Below are 18,939 nucleotides of genomic sequence, written 5' to 3' on the forward strand. Positions count from 1 at the left end.
GTTGTAAAATTATCTTGATGCAAGAAAATCTTGCCTTGTATCAAGGCATATCATAGTTTTGTCATCATAATCCTCTAAATGACAAAGCAAAAAACGACCCATCTCAATATATTTTAAATGTTATTTCATTGTTTTAATACAAAATATTTGAATCTTTTGGGGTTTCATGCATCATTTTTTATTTAGATTTTTGTGTAAATGTGGATCTTGTTTCTTTTGAGCTTTTTATCTTCTTGTTGAAGATGAATAGAAAAGAGATAGACCCACTTTACCACATGCTTGCCTTTTGCCTAAAGAAATTGATACACGTATCTTGAATTCTAGAAAGTCTTTATGCAGTTTGTATTAGTATTCTACGTTACATTCATTTGAACTTGAACCTGAAATTCAGCTGAATGGGAGATCTTTTGGACATTTCACTGGTTTTGCTAATGCTGATCTTAAAGTTGCTAAATTGGTTTACTTTGTATTTTAGAGCATTGGTTTAAGGACATGTACATGACAGAAATGACTATCATTTATGTGGTTTTCAGGAAATCTATCCCCCCAAGCTGTCAGAATTTGCCTTTGTACATGACAGAAATGACTATCATTTATGTGGTTTTCAGGAAATCTATCCCCCCAAGCTGTCAGAATTTGCCTTTGTGACTGATGGTGCCTGCACGGAGAATGAGATATTAGACCAGGAATTAGTCATACTGAAGGTATTACAATGATCTCTTTAACCATTCTTTGATATATGTTAACAGTTGAATACTCCATGGGGAAACACTGAGGAGTATGCAGATAACGAGAGAAACAATGCCAAAAGTAGGTCATTGGCTTTTTTGTTTTCATGCTTTAGTTATGTCTGGATGAGTAACCAAGTCATAGTCTTGGACAAGTTTGAATATGATGTACACATGACATTGTGGTAATCTTGTTTCCAATTGGCTCACCATATTGTTGTTCTTTGGGTTATATATTGGAATATGTGATTTTGATAAAACTATACATGCTATATCTTCAAGATCAAAGACAGGTTTGATTATGATCAAGACCAATGTATGGTATTGAGATGACTTGCATCTTATTGGCTGAAATTACTTACACTTGGTATGTGTATTTCTTCCCAGTTTTTGCATGCTAAGTAGTTTTATATGATTAACGTTATTGTATGTGTTAGATTATGACCAAGATATATGGATATTTATGAGGTGATCTTTTATCTGATTGCTTTAAGTTGTTGACACTCTGAGACTTAATTCTGACTTTTTACCATCTAGGTAAATAATCCTATATCATTATTGCCTTGGGTAGGTTTTATAATAAGCATATTAAGGAGACCTTGCATATCATTTACTAATTTTGCCAATGTCTGTTTATTTATCGAGCTGAACTAATCAAAGGTATCATTACATCATTATGTATGATTTGCAAGCATAAATTAGTTACCTATCCTAGAGTAAACCTGTGCCAATTCAGATTTTCTTGACCGTACTGAGATTTGAAAACTACTGAGGTCTGTGAGGGTTGACATGTCTGTCAACATGTCATAAATTCTGACCCAGACTATCTATTTCCTGTCACAGTTGATGACATCTTCAGAGTTTCAGTATGTCGTTCCCATTACAAATTATGCAGCCCCAAAATGGAGATGTTTTTCTTGGATAAAGACTACATGTTCAATCATTTTGGTTTCTGTTTTTGTTTTTGCCACACAAATACCTTCTTTTACCATTGCAACATGACATGGTCCAGTTTTTGTCTCATGACATCCATAAAATGTTAAGAAAATTTATATGCGGGTGCATTTTGTGAATAGTAACTTGAACATCCCAACATTAGGCCATTGTGACTTAATTTGCTTACTCTAGTAACTTCTGTATTCAATTGTATGTAGCATCTCACCAAAAGGGGATTACTTAAATTTTCAGGCTGAGTGAGTTTGTATTGTTGGGAAGGGGATTGATGTTTTTATGAGTAAACATCTTATTTATTTACTGATATGTGTCTTTCTTTCAATCTTTAATATTTTTATTTGCAGACATTGAATTGGGATTTGTCCCCTGTGACGGCTAGTGGCTGGCTGAATGTTTACCTCCAAGTAGCAAATATGGAGCATATCCCCAATTCTGAGCATGGATTTGTGTATCCACAGTACTCCTCCCATGTCTTTATACAGATAGCCAGGGTGAGATACCATGATAACATTATGATTACATATTTCAATCTTTAGAATCTTTTAGAATCCTAATAAGCTTGTACACCTATTAGTGAAACAGTAAAACTTCACATTTGACAGTCTTGGGATTATCTGGTCTATAAAGTTTGTACATTTTCGTCTTGCCATGAAAATAGCAGTGCATGACATATTTGATGTCATTAAATAGATCTGTAGCAGTAAATAAAACAAGATGTTATCTGTCATTTATATTTCATACACAGTGAACTAAGATCATATTGCCATGGCATCAGTCCTATTTATATAATCAGCAAACTGGATATGTTTCAAGTCTGTGAGAGACAACATTGCCGTTTTTTATTTAATCATAACATAAATTAATGAAAATTTTATGTTAAATTTTAATGACATTAGAACTTTTATCGGGTTTCACTATGAGGTTGTCATGATGGTTTGCCGTTATAATGTTCAATGATGTTAAATTTACTGAGAATGATAACAATGCATACGAAAATCTTGCAGTGATCTTTGAAAAGTATATAGGAAATTCTAAAATTGTAAAATTTAATCATGTCTGGTCTGTAATGAGACAGTGGATGATATTAGGAACCAGGCGTGAAAGAAAATGCCATGCTTTGGATGTAACAAATGGATGCAAAAGATTGCACTACTGCAGTTGAGAATTATAACCCCCTAAAGTTGCATAATAATTTATACAAATTTTTCAACTTGAATGTTTCAAATTGGTGATTATTCATTCGGAGAGTCATCCAATGTGATTCAAGATGTTTAATGAAAAATTAAAAATGTCATCCTGTTATAGCGTGTTGGCAAGGCACCCACACAGACCTAACTGAAACTAGTATAGCACAATGCAACCCATAAGTTGTCTTTTAATTGGTTTCCAGTTGTTGGACTTGTGCATTTTGGACGTGGAGTCTCTACAGTTCTCGTACAGTGTGTTAGCAGCATCTGCCATCTGTCACCTGGCCTCAAGAGAGATAGCTCTACAAGTCTCAGGTTTGTACACAGCATCCAAGGCTGTCTCAAGTGATAGTTATTTAAGGAATTTGTAATGACCTGCATATCTATGGAAGAGGTGTATAGTAACAGTCACATTTCATTTCTGCTTACCACTTCTTGAGGGGCTGAATCAACTGAAACCAGATTTAGTGTAGGGCTTTAAGTTACGAAATTCAAGATTATGGTTGATTTGGAACTTTGCTCTGTGATTGCATCATGTTGGTGGCAACTTCTGTCATATTAACAAGTATCTTGCTTAAACAACAGCCAGTTAATCACTCGTTTCTACTACCTCTGTGAGCATTAACCTTGTAGTAGCTCCTAGTGATGGCAATATATGATCTGTTTGATGTGCTTTGACTGCCTATAAAATTCAACCATGTTAAAAGTGGTAACCATGTGCTTCCTGTTGTTCAATGGCTATAGCGGCACTAAAATTCCACCAGCATATCATGTATCCGCGTACATGCCAACCATTATGCTTTTGACGTCATCATTGTTTAAAGCGAGATTGCATATGGATTATGCTTTTTTGCTACATTAATAAGTAAAATAAAAATAAAGCAGTAAAATTGTTTTTGTGATTTTATTATCATCTCTTTAATTCCACTCTAAAATTTGAGAATATTCTTAAAATTGTGACTGCTTCTTAAGAATACTTATTTGCTATTTATAGCAACTGTATTCGACCAATTTCCAAGAAAACATGGATTTCTTCAAAAGTGAACTTTTGCCTAACAGTCGTTTTATTTACAAGTTAGTCAGTTAGTGAACCAGTCTATATTTTTAAAGAAAATGGCACCAGATATTAAGGGAAACACTTTACGGTGTGGGTTGTGGATGTTATATGATGGAAAATGTTAGAGCAAATGGATCTTTTAAAACTTCAGAACATGTCAGATCTGAAAAAGTGACCTATCAACACTGCTTTACAAACTTTAAAAGAAGAATATAAGAGTAATATAATACAGCACACTAGCACCTGAACATTGCAAAAGTCCAGGTGATGATCATTCAGTGAAAGTTACACATGTAGACTAGTTGAAATGAGTGTTGACTATAAATAATTTTCAGTAGTTTTTGTATTTTGGTTCTATTTTATTGATTTTTCCCTTTGTGACAAGAATTTTGACCAGCTGCAGAACCAGATTAGTTGTAAAAATGTACCTTTTTATGTGTTGTAATTCAGGCATTTAATATATAGATTATACTTTTTACATTCAAATTTGGCTCTTTTGCAACAAGTATGCTTATACCTAATGGGGTGGGGTTGGAATGTATCAGCCATTTATGTCACCTAGTGCTGTTAAAATAACACAGGCATGGTAATTCCTCAAAAGTACATATTTGTGAACTTTAGAAGTATAGCAAACACATTTTCAAAAAATGTGTGAATGTGTCCACGAATGAGTTCAGTGACATAATGGTTACCTAAGACATAAAAATTCTGAGATTTGTGTCCAATAGGCAGAGCGTAGATTGTGCATGGTATTATGCTGCAGCTATGCATTTATTTTACATTGGCCATCTTTGTAAGAAAGATTGGTTTAAATTGATATATTCCTTTTGCAGGGTTCAAATGGCTTGATATTGTACCTTGTGTCCACTGGATGGCCCCATATGCTGCCACTGTTAGGGAGCTGGGACCCTTGGTGGTGAAGTTTTTTTCCAATGTCCCATCTGAGGATAGCCATAACATCCAGACCCATTCTGTTGATCTTAATCTTCTGGTAAGTCATAGTTGGTGCAGATTAAAATACAGTTGATCCTGTCACAGTGGTCGCCCAAATCAGTCAGAGATGCTGCCAAGGCATGTCAAAGTGGGAGTCCAGCATATTAATTTGAAGCTGTGCATAGGAAAAAAAGTACACTGCTTGGTATATAATTTTGATTTAACTCTTAACCCTTAAATAACTTCTCGTTTAGGGTTAAATCTTAATGTGGCACATGTTTTAGGGTTCAATTAGAACATGCAGCATGTTCTAGGGTTAACTCTTAATGTGGTTCATGTTTTAGGGTTCAGTTAGAACATGCAGCATGTTCTAGGGTTAACTCTTAATGTGGTGCATGTTTTAGGGTTCATTTAGAACATACTGCATGTTTTAGGGTCAAATTAGAACATGCTGCATGTTCTATGGTTAAATCTTTATGTGGTGCATGTTTTAGGGTTCAATTAGAACATGCAGGATGTTTTAGGGTTCAGTTAGAACGTACTGCATGTTTTAGGGCTAAATTGTGACTTGGTGCACATGTTAGGTTAAATCATAACTTGTTAAATGTTTTCGAGTTGATATGTAACCTGGTGAATGTTTATGGATTTAATTATAACATGGTACATGTTTTCAGGCACAGTGTATGATTTTTAAAACACATTTCTGGACTTTCTGTTTCTGATCTTGCTCATTCAAAAGGTTTTGATTACATCCATTCTACAGTTAGCTTAGAGGATAGCTTGTACTTGGTATAAGGAAAAAGCTTATTGATAACAGCTGCCTTGCTTGGCGCTCAGCATTAAGAGGTTAGTGTTTGGTCTGCCTGGTGTCATAATAATGTGACTGGGTGGGATATCATGCAACATGATGCCCCACTGCTAGGCATCACTATAAACTGCCACACTGCCGACATCGTAGCGACATGACTGAAAAATTCTTAAAGCTACATTTAAAAAAATCAAAATCTACATCACAGACCTGAAAAAAATCTTTAAGGATGGCTTGCATTTGGGGCTTGAAAGAAATCGGTTGATTTGGCAGTGTTTCCCTTTATGCACATTTGTGAGTCAGGGATGCACGCTGGAGAAAATTGACGCTTGCATTTTGTTGCCATGTGGGTTTTTTTAGCGCAAAGGATTCGCATGATGTGATCAGGGTTTATTTAATATGCAATGGACAAGGGGTGGCATCGTGTATACTTTGAGCATATGCAATGACTAGTTCTCAGATTTGACACTGTTCGAAGTTCTTACGTTGCTCAGTTGTACAGGTGTATAAAAAATGGACCGTCACTAAAAGTAAACTTATTTAAATTTGGACATAATATAAATACAAATATGCCTACCAAACTTTGTGTACAGACATGAATACTCTTGTCTAGATATTTGGTTGATTCACCTGATATCTGGTAAGGCCTGAATGAATATGGTGCTACATGGATGTCAAATATAGCTGCTACAGTGGCAATCTTGAAAACTTTGCAATTGCATACTGGAATGGATATCAGTCATATCAACATAGTGTTTTATGAAAAGACTTGTGATATCTAATTAGTCTTAAATGAAAATGATGTTAATCTGATGTCATATATCATCTTGAAAATCTTATTGATAGTACTCGCCTGGAAATGAGTAATATTTCCAAGGGGTTGCCAGAAGACCTGTTATTTCTAGCTGGTGCTAAATGAAAATAGTGCTACTTGCACTTTTTTTAAGAATCTTTTTAATCGATAGTAGTAGTATCAACATGTTTTTACTGAATGGTTCATTATGGTCACATTGGTGCTTCTTGGGTACCAGTATGTCCAACATCTATTTTTATTGATTGGTCAAGTTACATTCGTCCTATAATCTCTTGTGACTTCTTATGGTGTCTATTTGTTCATAAATGAAAATGGTGCTAATCTGACTTCTGAAACAATGGCCATCTTGAAACTTTAAAAATAATACTTTTTAAACATTTACTTTTCCATGATGTCTGGTTTTAATATCCATATTGTTCTTTCACCAAAAAGACTAGTGCGTCTAGTTGATCCTACATGGAAATGATACCAATGTGTTATCTTGTATGGTCAGCATGGTAGTCATCTTGAAATTATTGTTATTGATGGAGTCGTAGTAACCTGGGTTTTCTATCAGAAGACAATTTTAAAATATTGTTGTACAAGAATATCATTATCACCAATGGTTCCAACAGTATTAAAATGAGAGAAGAAATTGTATTGTCTTGAATTCCTTTGGCCAGTAACTTTTCTAAATGTTTTTCTTTGGAACAGGCTTCACTTTGCACATTTTTTTAAATTCTGTTTGATAACAATGATTCTAAATGGTCTTCTAAGTACAGGCTTCTGCAAATTTTCTTATTGTTTGGTCCGTTTGAGAGTGTTTGTACTAAATTATTTTCTTGCTAAAGGCCTTGCTGTACGTATTTTTATTGTTTGATCTGTTCAACAACAACACTTCTTTTTGATTGCAGGAAAAGGCCCAGTCCATGCATGTGGACTTTCATTTTGCGGACAGATCAAGTCCTGACATTCAGGCCCAGGTGATAACTCAGCTCACACCTCCACAGAGTGACAAGAAACATCCAAATGTCGATAAGCAACTACATGTATCTGATAGTGAGTGCAGCTGAAATCGGGGATATTTTAGGTGCATTTACTATGGATACTTTACTGGATTTAAAGATGAGTGCTGAGAAATTTGTATTGAAGGGACAATGGAAAAGAATGGAAGGAACAAGAATCCAACATTGGCTGTTATTTATTTATTTATTTGTGTCGGAGCATAACAGGTGAAGGTTGCACACACTAAGGGAGTGGTAATATGTTGTGTAACAAAATGCACGGTAAAAGAAAATGCTACGGTGGTGACTGTTGTGATGCAGGGCCAACCATATCCTTGTCATTATGTGCCTTCAATTGTTAATGAAAATTGACTGGAGTCCTTACCCAGTTGTTACTTCTCAGATATTACTTGGGTAACTTGATCACAGGATAGGTGCTATCTTGGATGCAATCTCGTCAACTGTTTTGTTTCAGTCGAGAGGAATTTCAATGGGAACATAACAGGATTTTTTTTTAAAGTACCAAGCACAGCAATTCAGTTCTGTGACCTCCGGTTGAATACAATGCACACTTGAGTGTTCCTTTGCCGGAGATGTATCGATGAGATGTAGATAGTACCTTTCTTAATACAGTAATCCTTCTTATCTGTGAAGAAAGCTTATAAAGTTTTCACCATGCTTCAAGCAATGAACACATATGGATCTAAAAAATCAACTCTTTGGATTGATGAATCAATCTTCTTCAAGGAAATAATGAAATGTCAAAGTAATGAATGAAATGAGTAATGTGGCCATGGTGAAAGCTAACCTTTTGGCAAGCTTGACTTGAAATTGGAATTAAACACATTTTGATCAGTGAAGTTTGGGCTAATTTTAATTGTTGCTGAGCAAATATATGTGAATTTGGAGGAACATTTTTATTTTAAACAAAACAAAAGCAGTTCTGTCTTTGATGGTTCCTGCCATGTGATCAGTTTATCTTACAACCATGATGCCAAACTCAGTGCAATGTGTGTAGCAGCTGCTGTTATTGTTAATGTGTTCATTTCACTGTCTAGTCTTTCAGTATAGGGCTGCTTGGTACACATTGTACCACATTTTTGTGTACTGATTCCACATTTCTGCATGAAACTTTGTTATTTGTGATTTTTACCTTGAGATTTTTGGAGCCACTTTTGAGATGCATTAGACATATAGTAGTTATTTTTCTTGTCCATCTGTCCACATATCTCGTACCCAGAAAAGGTAAACAATCCTTACATGTAGTTGAAAGTCATTGGTCGTTTAATTGCCTATTACACATGCACATGTACCTTTTAAAGGTTTCTACATGCCAGGTCAACTTTTTGTTGCACTTTTTGCTTTTATTTAAAATTTTCACTGTAACAGTATTGTAAATGGCATAGCTTAGGAACTGTTAAACATACTGTGATGCAATTTGGTAGGAACATTGAAAGACTATGTGTGCCTTTTATCTTATCAACTTCATTTGGGATCAAGAGTTTAGATTGCAGAAACCTCAATACTTTATCTCATTGTTTCTCTTATTTATAATGGTGTTATGAATGTGATTTTGTTGTATGCACAATTATAATACAGTACCTCAATGTTTTATGTGGCCATGTTCAAGATTAAATTTTGGCCTAAAATTTGAGCTGTAGCTACCCATATCATCATTGTTCGGTTTATATGTTTACCAAGATTGTCATCATAATTTCTTGGGAAATTAGTCTATTCATGAAAATATTGGTGATGCTGTTAGCACCAATGTATGTACGAAATATCTTGGCTTTTGTATTGTATGGGTTGACCCCCAAATGCAAGCTATTTACTAAGTTTGGCCGAACTATAAGGCATACAATTTAAGTTATACAAATGAAAGGCAGGCATGTCAAAAGATTACTATAGAGTTTTAATGAATAGTGTTAGGCAAAAATTAATAAACCACTTTTCCTTTATTTCAAATACTCTGATTGCACATGGCTGTATTTCGACAAGTGGTATTGATGTATACTACCCAGGACAGAGTTTGCAGACTTCATATTTAGAAAAGAACAATTTTGCAAGTTCCTTTATCCACGCTTGAAAAACAAACATCAAAAAGCATTGTAATTTACCCAACAGTGCTAATGCAGTATTTTTTAACAAATTATCATATTTCAAAACAGTTTGCTCTTTTATTAACCATAATGAAAAAAATGTCAGCAATGCATATTGCACATATCAAATAACAGTTGGGGTCAAACATAGAAGGAAATGTTTTTTGTTCCACCTTCTATGGTCTACCTATTAGTTTTTCCATAGTTCCTAAATGAGCATGTCTGGACTTCTTAATATGTAAAGTAGTTTTGCATCAAAGGAACAAACTGAAATTCACCAAATTCGCCTGAATACAGAAAGTTCTTTGTAGGGTACCTGACTAAATACATCTAAATATTCATTTGTACTGCTTGGTTGGCTTAAGTCGGAACCCACTAAGAAGAGTTATAATCTGCTTTACTAACAATGTCAGTATTCAATGCATTTTATGCTTGCATATAAAAACCTATATCTTGTGCAATTTTATATATATATAGACTGGATTGAAATGTAGGGTTCTATGTGCCTGTAATGAAGGACACCAAAATTATTTCCTAGTTAAAAGTCTATTTCAAAGCAGTTTTTTGAAAGCTGTGCAAATGTCTCAAGTCAAGGGTTTAAGATACTATGTATTCATTTATTTTTGTGGTTACCGATATTTGTTTTTCTTGGGATACTTTTTGTCAGTACTTAAAATAAACCTTCCAGGCCATAATGCTTACTGAAACGTTCATTATGATAGAGTAGGGAAAAGGGTGTGGGAAAAAAGTCATTGTTACCAGATCATGGATTTTATGGGTTTGTTTGTTTGTTTGGGATCTGGCTTATTTGATAGGGTTTATCCATATGCTGTCATGTCAGCTGCTTGCATGATTAAGTTTTTGCCTAATCTGGAAATGTTCTGTAGAATAGAAGATAAAAGGATGAAAGGTGCAATCAGCCTCTTGAAAAGTTAAAATGATTGGCACAGAAGTATACACAAGTCTTCTGAGGAAAGTATGAAAGGAAGCAATTATGTTTATTGGACATAATGTCATATCTATTTTCAAATTGCTTTTTGCAGCTTAGAAATTCATTTTTTAAATTGAAATAGAGAACATTAAGGCAGATTTGTATTTTACAAACTTTTGTGATGAACATAATGTTGCCTTTGCTGCATCAGACATTACCTCTAAGGATTTCAAACCGGTTTTTCAGTTGCCAATAGCACATTACATATTTTGTTGTACCTTGCTGAAAATTGGTTGAATTTACAAAGAATGGTGACTGCTGTACTGAACTTAGTTTAGGTTTGGCAGGTTTGCTTAAATTCATGAATTGAATGATATTTGTTTTTGGGTCTTGAGATTGATTTGTAGCACAAAATCTATTCAAATTGGAACATGATAACAACTAATTCAAGCTAAATGGATACATTGTCTTGTCCTTTTTACCGTCTTTTGTATTCAGAAAGAAATAATTTTGCTAGATTTCTTTCTTGATTTATTTTAATAAATTTAACTACTAATGATGTGTACATTGCAAAGGGTCTATCTCATTAAAGCTAGCTCCATTGGGCCTTGCATAGTGAAACTTGTGTTGGGTATTTAGGGACTATCACTCTAAATGATGACAGTGCATGCTGTAAATCCAACTATTTAAATAAATGCAAGAAACATTCCATTTTAAGACATGAAGTTGACTGAGAAAAGGCCATAACTCTGCCAAAAATGATGTCCTATGGCAAAACCTATAACCATCAATATAGAGAGAGATGGAGAAAGAGTTGTTGAAAGACACATGACAGAGTTGATCCTCATTCCTTCAGGTTATCCTAACCCTAACTCGTGGCAGTGTGTTAGAAAGATGTATACCTATGTGTGCCCTTATAGATGGTTTGCATTTGACACAAATTAAATCTATTGATTTTGGAGATCAAATGTCAGGGTCCAAGTGTATAGTAACACCATATATCACATAGCGGGTACACATTTATGGGACTTGTTTAACATTCACATAAGTCAAAGGTAAAACTTCTTGCAAATCTTGTAGAAATTTCATATACATTTGAATTTTAAAGTTGCCTAACAAAAATAACCCACCAGAATTTCATAAATGTGGGTTGGTTGTTTTACAAGTCTTTTAATTTGTAATAAACTTGTAAAAATTTGCAAAAAAATATTTCAGTTTTATACACAGGTTTAAAAATGTAAAGGTTTTCATCGTTTTTTGGACCAACTTTGATTCATATAGTTACTTTCGTTTTGTTTTTGTTTCTTGTACTTATGCATTATAAACTGTGAGGAACATAGGTAGATATCTTGGGCATTTTCAGCAAAAGTATGTGGGACATGCAGAAGGAGTTTCAAGAATTACTAGCATAGATTCCATATAGAATTTTGTATCATTTTCATGTCAACTTGTTGAGTAATCAGATTACTTGGGGATATTGTTAAAAATGGCCTTCCACAAGGACCTTGCATGTTTAAATGGATTTTTTAAAAACTAAAGAAATTTTTAGAAATCCTACGGAAGTCACAAGAGTTGTTGGAAACTTCACGGTGATTTTCAAGATGATTATGTATAAATAGTTTGTGAAAGGATGATGCTGTACATCATATTTGAAGGCTTCATGTATAATTACAATACTTGGCATTTATTTGCAGCATTTAACATGATTTTTATTACAATTGTATTGGGACCAGTTTTATTTTGGGTGTTGGATATTATTCCATTTATTTTATGAATGAGTTTTGAAACCCACCAATGTGTTCATTGCAAAGAAAATATTTTTGCACCATCCAATCAAGAACGTGTTCATTTTTTGAAAGAAATCAGAATGATATTATTTATTTTAGTACTATTTTTATATGATGTGTTCATTCAGTAGGAAACTTTATTTATATGAAATAATTCTATTACCATGGAAAAAAAACAAAATGTGTAAATGACAGTTGTCTACTTAATGGTAGCATATGCTTTGTGTATAATCTTGCAGTATTTGCTTTGTTGAATATAATAGATTTAAAGAAATTCAGATTTGTATGTATTTGTTTGTGTACATATTTATGCATGAAAAAAAACCACTTTATTTTGGGGTCTTGCAATGTTTCAGAGAAAGTCTTAGTCCACTAGAATGGTTCCTAATTTTTACTTGAAAATTTGTCAGTTTTTGCTTTTTTGTTGTCACTTCCTATCATGTTGCCATGGAGAAAACTTAGTTTACCAGACTTAGAGTTTTCTGGGTGACTGATTTAGCAATTTGTTCATGTTTTTCAGTGTAATTGTAAAAATAATTTAACTGAAAATACATGTTGTATGCAAATGTAGCTTCTAATGCATTGGCAAAACTGATTGGTAATATATTGTACCAAGAACTTATAAATTAATGATACAGTAAGCACTTAACTGATGCAGAAGCATGATAATTATATTATAGTTAAAATTTAAAACCTGCTTTGAGGGAATATGGCAGTTTTGAAAACATTTGCTTTTAGACTGTGATGACAAACTTGGGTATTATTGCTGTGTCATTTTAGCTCCATTCATTTCTTGATTCTGCAGTTTACTTTAGTTTGATATGGGTAAACTATTTTATAATAACCATTGTAGTAACTTACATTATGTCTATCATGTAATGTAAATTATATCACCAAATTAAAAAGGAAAACTGTCATTAGTGTAAATTACAATTATGGAATATTACCTCTACACATGTAGTGTTTCATTTATCTCTGGTCATTTGCTACTCATGAAATCACCTCATTACAAAAATTATATTTTTATATATGTAAATCGTTTATATTATTTTGGCAAAGTTTGAGTCGACATTTGTTGCATTTTGTTCTCTATGAAATCACCGTAAGTCGCTTGTAGAGGTGATGGTGTGTCTTGTGCATTGTTTGTATCAAACTATAGGTAACGAGTGCATATAGTCATATTAACAAAGAATGTTATGTGTGATTGCTAACACAGCAGAAAGGGATATTTATTACAGTACTTAATTTGGGAGTTTATTTTCAAGTTGAAGGGTATAGTGATGCACTTGGTCCCACATATTTCATGTGTAAATTTATAAAAGTAAATTTGGCACCTGTTTGACACTAAGACTGTCTCTATGCAGCCAGACTTGTAAATATTTTTTCTGCATTAATCGGGATTTCAAGAACCTTGCTCAGCTGAACCATTTGCAACTGTTCTTAATTGGCTTTTATCCTCCTTACAAATTACATTCTTTATCCAAAGTGTAAAATAATACCATTAAATGATTCTACTACCAAAAGCATGAAATCATAAGTAATTTTGAGTAACTGTAGTGGAGCACATGCAGGGTTTGAATCCTGTCAATGGATCAGTCCAATTCTTGGTGTGTGCTTGAGGAAGGCACTTTTACTCTGTTGCCTTTGCACTTACTGACCTGGTTTTTTTTTTTTTTTTGGTAGTGCCATCAGATGCCAAAACAAATTTTTGTGGATTTTTAATCACACGTCCAAAGGATCATAAAATCTGATTTTAGGAACAGGTCAATAACTGGGATGTAGTAGGCTGAGTAAGATTATCATGTGCCATTCTTGAAGAATTTTAATCAGGAATAGGATTTTTTTTTATTGCTTTGGGTTCGTCTTGACTGGCCTGAATGGATGGTAAAATAAACGTGGTGTTTTGAATAGATGATGTTAGTTGGTCCTGAACAAAAATTTGTCTGATCCATTGTTAAATATGGCTATCATGCTGGCCATTTTGATTTTTAACCTCATTCTTATTACATGTGAGTTGATGGTTTTCAGCAACAGGCTGAGAAGTCGTCATCGGATTGTTGTAGTGACACAGGGTTCTCTGTGAAAGACATCTTATGATAAACATTTAGTCCTAAATAAAAATGGTGCTGATGAGATCGAGATTCCTGGAAATTATTTTTAGCTAGTGGACTGTCACAGTCCCTCTGAGGGACTTGTTGCTTTTTTAAAGTTAGAATGTGAGAATTTCCTTGATTTGTATTGCAAATATACATGGACCTATTTTTGCGTTAGTAAGATGGCATGAATATAGCACACATATTTTAACATTTTCAAATTGTATGCAATGTGGAGGATTTAGCTGCAAAGACCATGCATTTATTAATAACTGCACAATATTCGTTCAGAATAAAATGCATGGTAATGCATCTAGACTTTATATGCTGTGTGTGTGTGTGTGATTAGAATGAAATTTTAGTTAAAAGCTTGATGTTTTTAAGTTATTATCTTAGAAATGTAATATATTGATAATAAAAATGAAATTTGATTGATCAGTAGCTTTTATCCTTTGTTGTCTTTTTATGTGTTGGTCAGAATGTTGAGTAATTTCATGAATGTATGTTATTAGTTTCGTTCTGCATAGACCATGGATCTTGATGAAGGTCGTGCACTTAAGGTATGGTGAAGGCCTGTTCATTCTGGTCAAACATCTAGGTCACTGACGTTAAGAAAATTAAAGAAAAATCGGTTTTGTTCTAGATTAAATACCTTATCAATTTTTGTGCACCTGCAGTCTTAAAGAAACCTTGAGATTCCTGGGTGTAAAGTGTACTAAGAAAATAATGGTTTCTGCACATTGGTTTAATTGAAAATCGCATAGGTTGATCAAAGGTTGAGATATTTCATTGGCCACTAATCTCCGAGAGTTAACCATATCTACAAGGAGGACAGTTAAACATGGTCTAGGTTTATAATTTACAGTTCACTGTACTCTTTAAGATATCTTGCTGGTAAAATCCCAACAATGATCCCCTTGCATTTGCAATCAAACTTATGAGGATCAGTCTCCTTTTAAGACTCAAAATTTTGTGTTGGTAATGCTATTAACTTTACAAAATTAAATCTATCCTATCTGAAACTTTAGTACCAAGTTAAATTACAAACAAGTATTGGAAACGGGGGAAAGACTTTTAAGCCTCTAAAGCGTCAGGTTGTGAAAATAACCAAAGTTCCTACTTGTCTTACCATTAATTAATATAGCAAAGAATGCAAGCATAGGGACATTATAGAAGTTCTTAAATATTTTCAACATTAACCTTTTTTTATGGTCTATACCAGACTACATTCTCATTTCTCCAGAATGCGATATTGCATCAATAAATACAAGCGGGAACCACAGCTATCGTTGTGGCATTGAAACATGTACACTGAAAATGTTAAGTTCGTGCTAAATGAAGAACAGCTTGATTTTGGATATGTACATGCTGCACTAAACTTTATTCCTAAAGAAAACATGGAAGTTGCGGAATGAATGCGTGGGAAATATTTGCTATGATAACAATTTATTTTGATGAAAATGACTAAAGGTATTTGTATGTTTACCTTACTACAGTAATTATACTATTATAATGAAGGGGTGAATAGATATCACATGATAATAAAATGGGGTAAGGGGTGGATAGACAACACATGCTAATATAATGGAGTTAGAGGTGGATACACATCACATGTACTAATGGAGTAATGGGTGGATACACATCACAGAATATGAATAAAATGAAGGAGTGGATACCCATCACAGTACACTAATATAATCCAGTAGGGGGTAGATACATATCAAAGTACTACACCAGTGATGACTCAGTTAAGTTTATGATAACAGAATAATAATTTGAAGACAGATTTTAAAAGATGATATGCCATATGTATTGTTTTATATATAAATGTAGGGGTGTTTATTAGAAAGAAGGCTTAATTGGTATCCAAGTGCAAGACAGTTTCAGATGTTACAACAGTTAATTGGTTTGGGTAATTTTGCAGAAGAAGGGTGGCTTTTCCACCTGTCCAAATGTTCTCCCCACCAAAGTCATTTTCAGAGTTAAAGCCAAGTGGCAAAATGCAGATAAGGCAAGGAAGGATAATATTAGCTGAACCAAATGTACTCCCCACCAAAGTCATTTTCAGAGTTAAAGCCAAGTGGCAAAATGCAGGCAAGGCAAGGAAGGATAATATTAGCTGAACCAAATGTACTCCCCACCAAAGTCATTTTCAGAGTTAAAGCCAAGTGGCAAAATGCAGGCAAGGCAAGGAAGGATAATATTAGCTGAACCAAATGTACTCCCCACCAAAGTCATTTTCAGAGTTAAAGCCAAGTGGCAAAATGCAGGCAAGGCAAGGAAGGATAATATTAGCTGAACCAAATGTACTCCCCACCAAAGTCATTTTCAGAGTTAAAGCCAAGTGGCAAAATGCAGGCAAGGCAAGGAAGGATAATATTAGTTGAATCCTAGATAAACATACAACATAATGTCTATGAAAACTATGGATGTAATTTGACCAGTTCATCGCTTTTATCTCGTCTACAAAATGTTATGCTAAATCTAAAGATTTGGTGCCAATACTTTTTGTAATGTAAAGCAATGTCTAATTGAGAATACGTAAAAGTGTAGCATACATGTATATATAATGCCACAGTCTATCATATATTGCTTTATTTCACAAGATCTTCGTTTAGTAAATTTTCAAAGATGACAAGAAAAATGACAAATAGGTCAGTCATATTCTTTGAACACTGACATACAGAAAGATAGAAAGAGGGGTCTCCATTTCAAATGTAAAACAATGTTTTTATTTGCATTCTAGATTCTATTCATATAGATTTGAATTCATGGCTTTTCCACCACAGCAATGCATGAAATCCCATTCATATCCAATTGAACTCGTGGCTTTTTCAACACAGCATTTGCAATGCATGAAATCCCATTCATATGCAATTGAACTCGTGGCTTTTTCAACACTGCATTTGCAATGCATGAAGTCCCATTCATATGCAATTGAACTCGTGGCTTTTTCAACACGGCATTTGCAGTACATGAAAATGTTTGGTGGCTATGCATCTTAGAATAGGATCATATAAATCCTGCTGTCAAAACTAAATGCTGAGAGAGAGAGAATGAAAATTTGACTGGTTACTCATGGACATAACTTTCTTATGCGATGCCCAAGTTCTCTTGTCATTGTAGTTTAACTGACTAACCTGTGATAAATAACACATCTATTGAAGTGTTGAATTCTCAAGTGTGTAAGGACTTTTCAGCCGAAGAAAACTTTAACAATGGAGTATTATTTCTAACAGGCTTTTAATACAAATGGTCTGGCATTTCTGAGTCTTGTCTTTTTTTTTTCCTTTATAAAATCTTCCTTCCTGTTGTTTTACTGGCAACACCTTTGCTAAAGTTAAAAGTAATGTTATTCTTGAAAGCTTTTACGAGTATCTTCTGATACAACCAGCATGGAATAGATGTCATCAAGATGTTTGAAGTTACCACAAATCTATTTCACCTCAAAGCTTTGGACTGTCTTTGTGCCTTGAATTTGGACATTTTCTTGGGTTTTGCATCTATCTCAGGGTCTTGTACTGCAGGCTCTTTTTCCAACACTTTCCCAGAGAAAGCCTATGATATAGAAAATACTTGTGACACAACACTGAACATATACTTATTTCTTTCGTGGACAAGGATGCAAAAAAAGTGTAAAATATTACATAAAATGGTGTCAAAAGTTTGAAGAAAAATGACAATCACTGAAGAAATGTGTCATTCTCACTTTTACAAAAAATACCTTTGCAATCCTATGAAACAAAAAAATCTTTTAAAAAAATTAAAATTAAAGAGATGAACTCTCATTGGTTCAAATATTTGCCCAATTGTACAATTTCAGATCACCCCTTGATATATATTTTATTATTTAATACCGGCACTTAAGCTTTTTTTTTGGCACCAAGTTTCTTAAGTACTTTTTATTTTAAAGATCTTTGCAGATAAATGCCAGTGAGTTTTGTTTTCTCATGTTCATTATTATTCTGCCTATCAAAATGTGTATGCACTAAATGTATTTTAATTGTTGTTGTTGTTGTTATATGTTTTAACACCAATTTTCAGCACAAGATAGGCTACACATGGCGGCCAGTATTAATGGTGGAGGAAGAACCCAGGAAATCCCCGGAAAGAACCTCCGACCCTCGAGAAGCTACTGGCAAGCTTTCTCACATACCCACATTGGCCGAATCTGAGACTCGAATCTACGCAGATGTATTTTAATTACATCTTTCAATGTTTATTTTAAGAATTATTTTAAGAATCGTTATTTCTTTAGAGATTAGTCTTGGTGGGTCAGAATTTAAAATACTTTTTGCAAGAACATTCTCACGTTTTTTTTTCTCAAAATGACATCCTTTAAAAAAAAATATATTTGGTCAGTCTACTGAATTGCTCTTGCTAAATTGAAAATATTAGATTTTAAATATATTTGTTTTAATAAAAGTTTGCCACAATCAGTTTTTTATTTTCCAGCAATTATTTTAATCCATCTTATTTAATGTACATAATGAATAAATGATAATGAGTCATATTTAGTCCTCCATCAATGTCACTGAATTTGTTATGCTTAATTTTCTTGACTT

The 18,939-nt window shown here is 33.8% G+C and overlaps 2 protein-coding genes across 2 annotated transcripts in view; one reads left to right on the forward strand and one right to left on the reverse strand.

The window, feature by feature from the left end:
* The window catches only part of LOC149782631 (G1/S-specific cyclin-E-like), a 32,989-nt gene extending 18,184 nt beyond the window's left edge, over positions 1-14,805 (forward strand). Inside the window, exons 7-11 of the mRNA XM_089934118.1 lie at positions 609-704; positions 2,027-2,173; positions 3,073-3,184; positions 4,760-4,917; positions 7,375-14,805. Of these exons, the coding sequence (XP_089790244.1) occupies positions 609-704; positions 2,027-2,173; positions 3,073-3,184; positions 4,760-4,917; positions 7,375-7,533 (672 nt within the window). The 3' untranslated portion in view covers positions 7,534-14,805. The remainder of the gene's footprint in view (positions 1-608; positions 705-2,026; positions 2,174-3,072; positions 3,185-4,759; positions 4,918-7,374) is intronic.
* A 2,632-nt stretch (positions 14,806-17,437) lies between these two features.
* LOC149782632 (uncharacterized) overlaps positions 17,438-18,939 on the reverse strand; it is a 28,974-nt gene continuing 27,472 nt past the window's right edge. The window contains exon 9 of the mRNA XM_089934119.1: positions 17,438-17,932. Coding sequence (XP_089790245.1) covers positions 17,816-17,932 — 117 coding nt within the window. The 3' untranslated portion in view covers positions 17,438-17,815. The remainder of the gene's footprint in view (positions 17,933-18,939) is intronic.

This window comes from Sinohyriopsis cumingii, chromosome 15, assembly GCF_028554795.1.
Source record: "Sinohyriopsis cumingii isolate HCF-2022 chromosome 15, ASM2855479v2, whole genome shotgun sequence".
In the NCBI taxonomy this organism is placed as follows: domain Eukaryota; kingdom Metazoa; phylum Mollusca; class Bivalvia; order Unionida; family Unionidae; genus Sinohyriopsis; species Sinohyriopsis cumingii.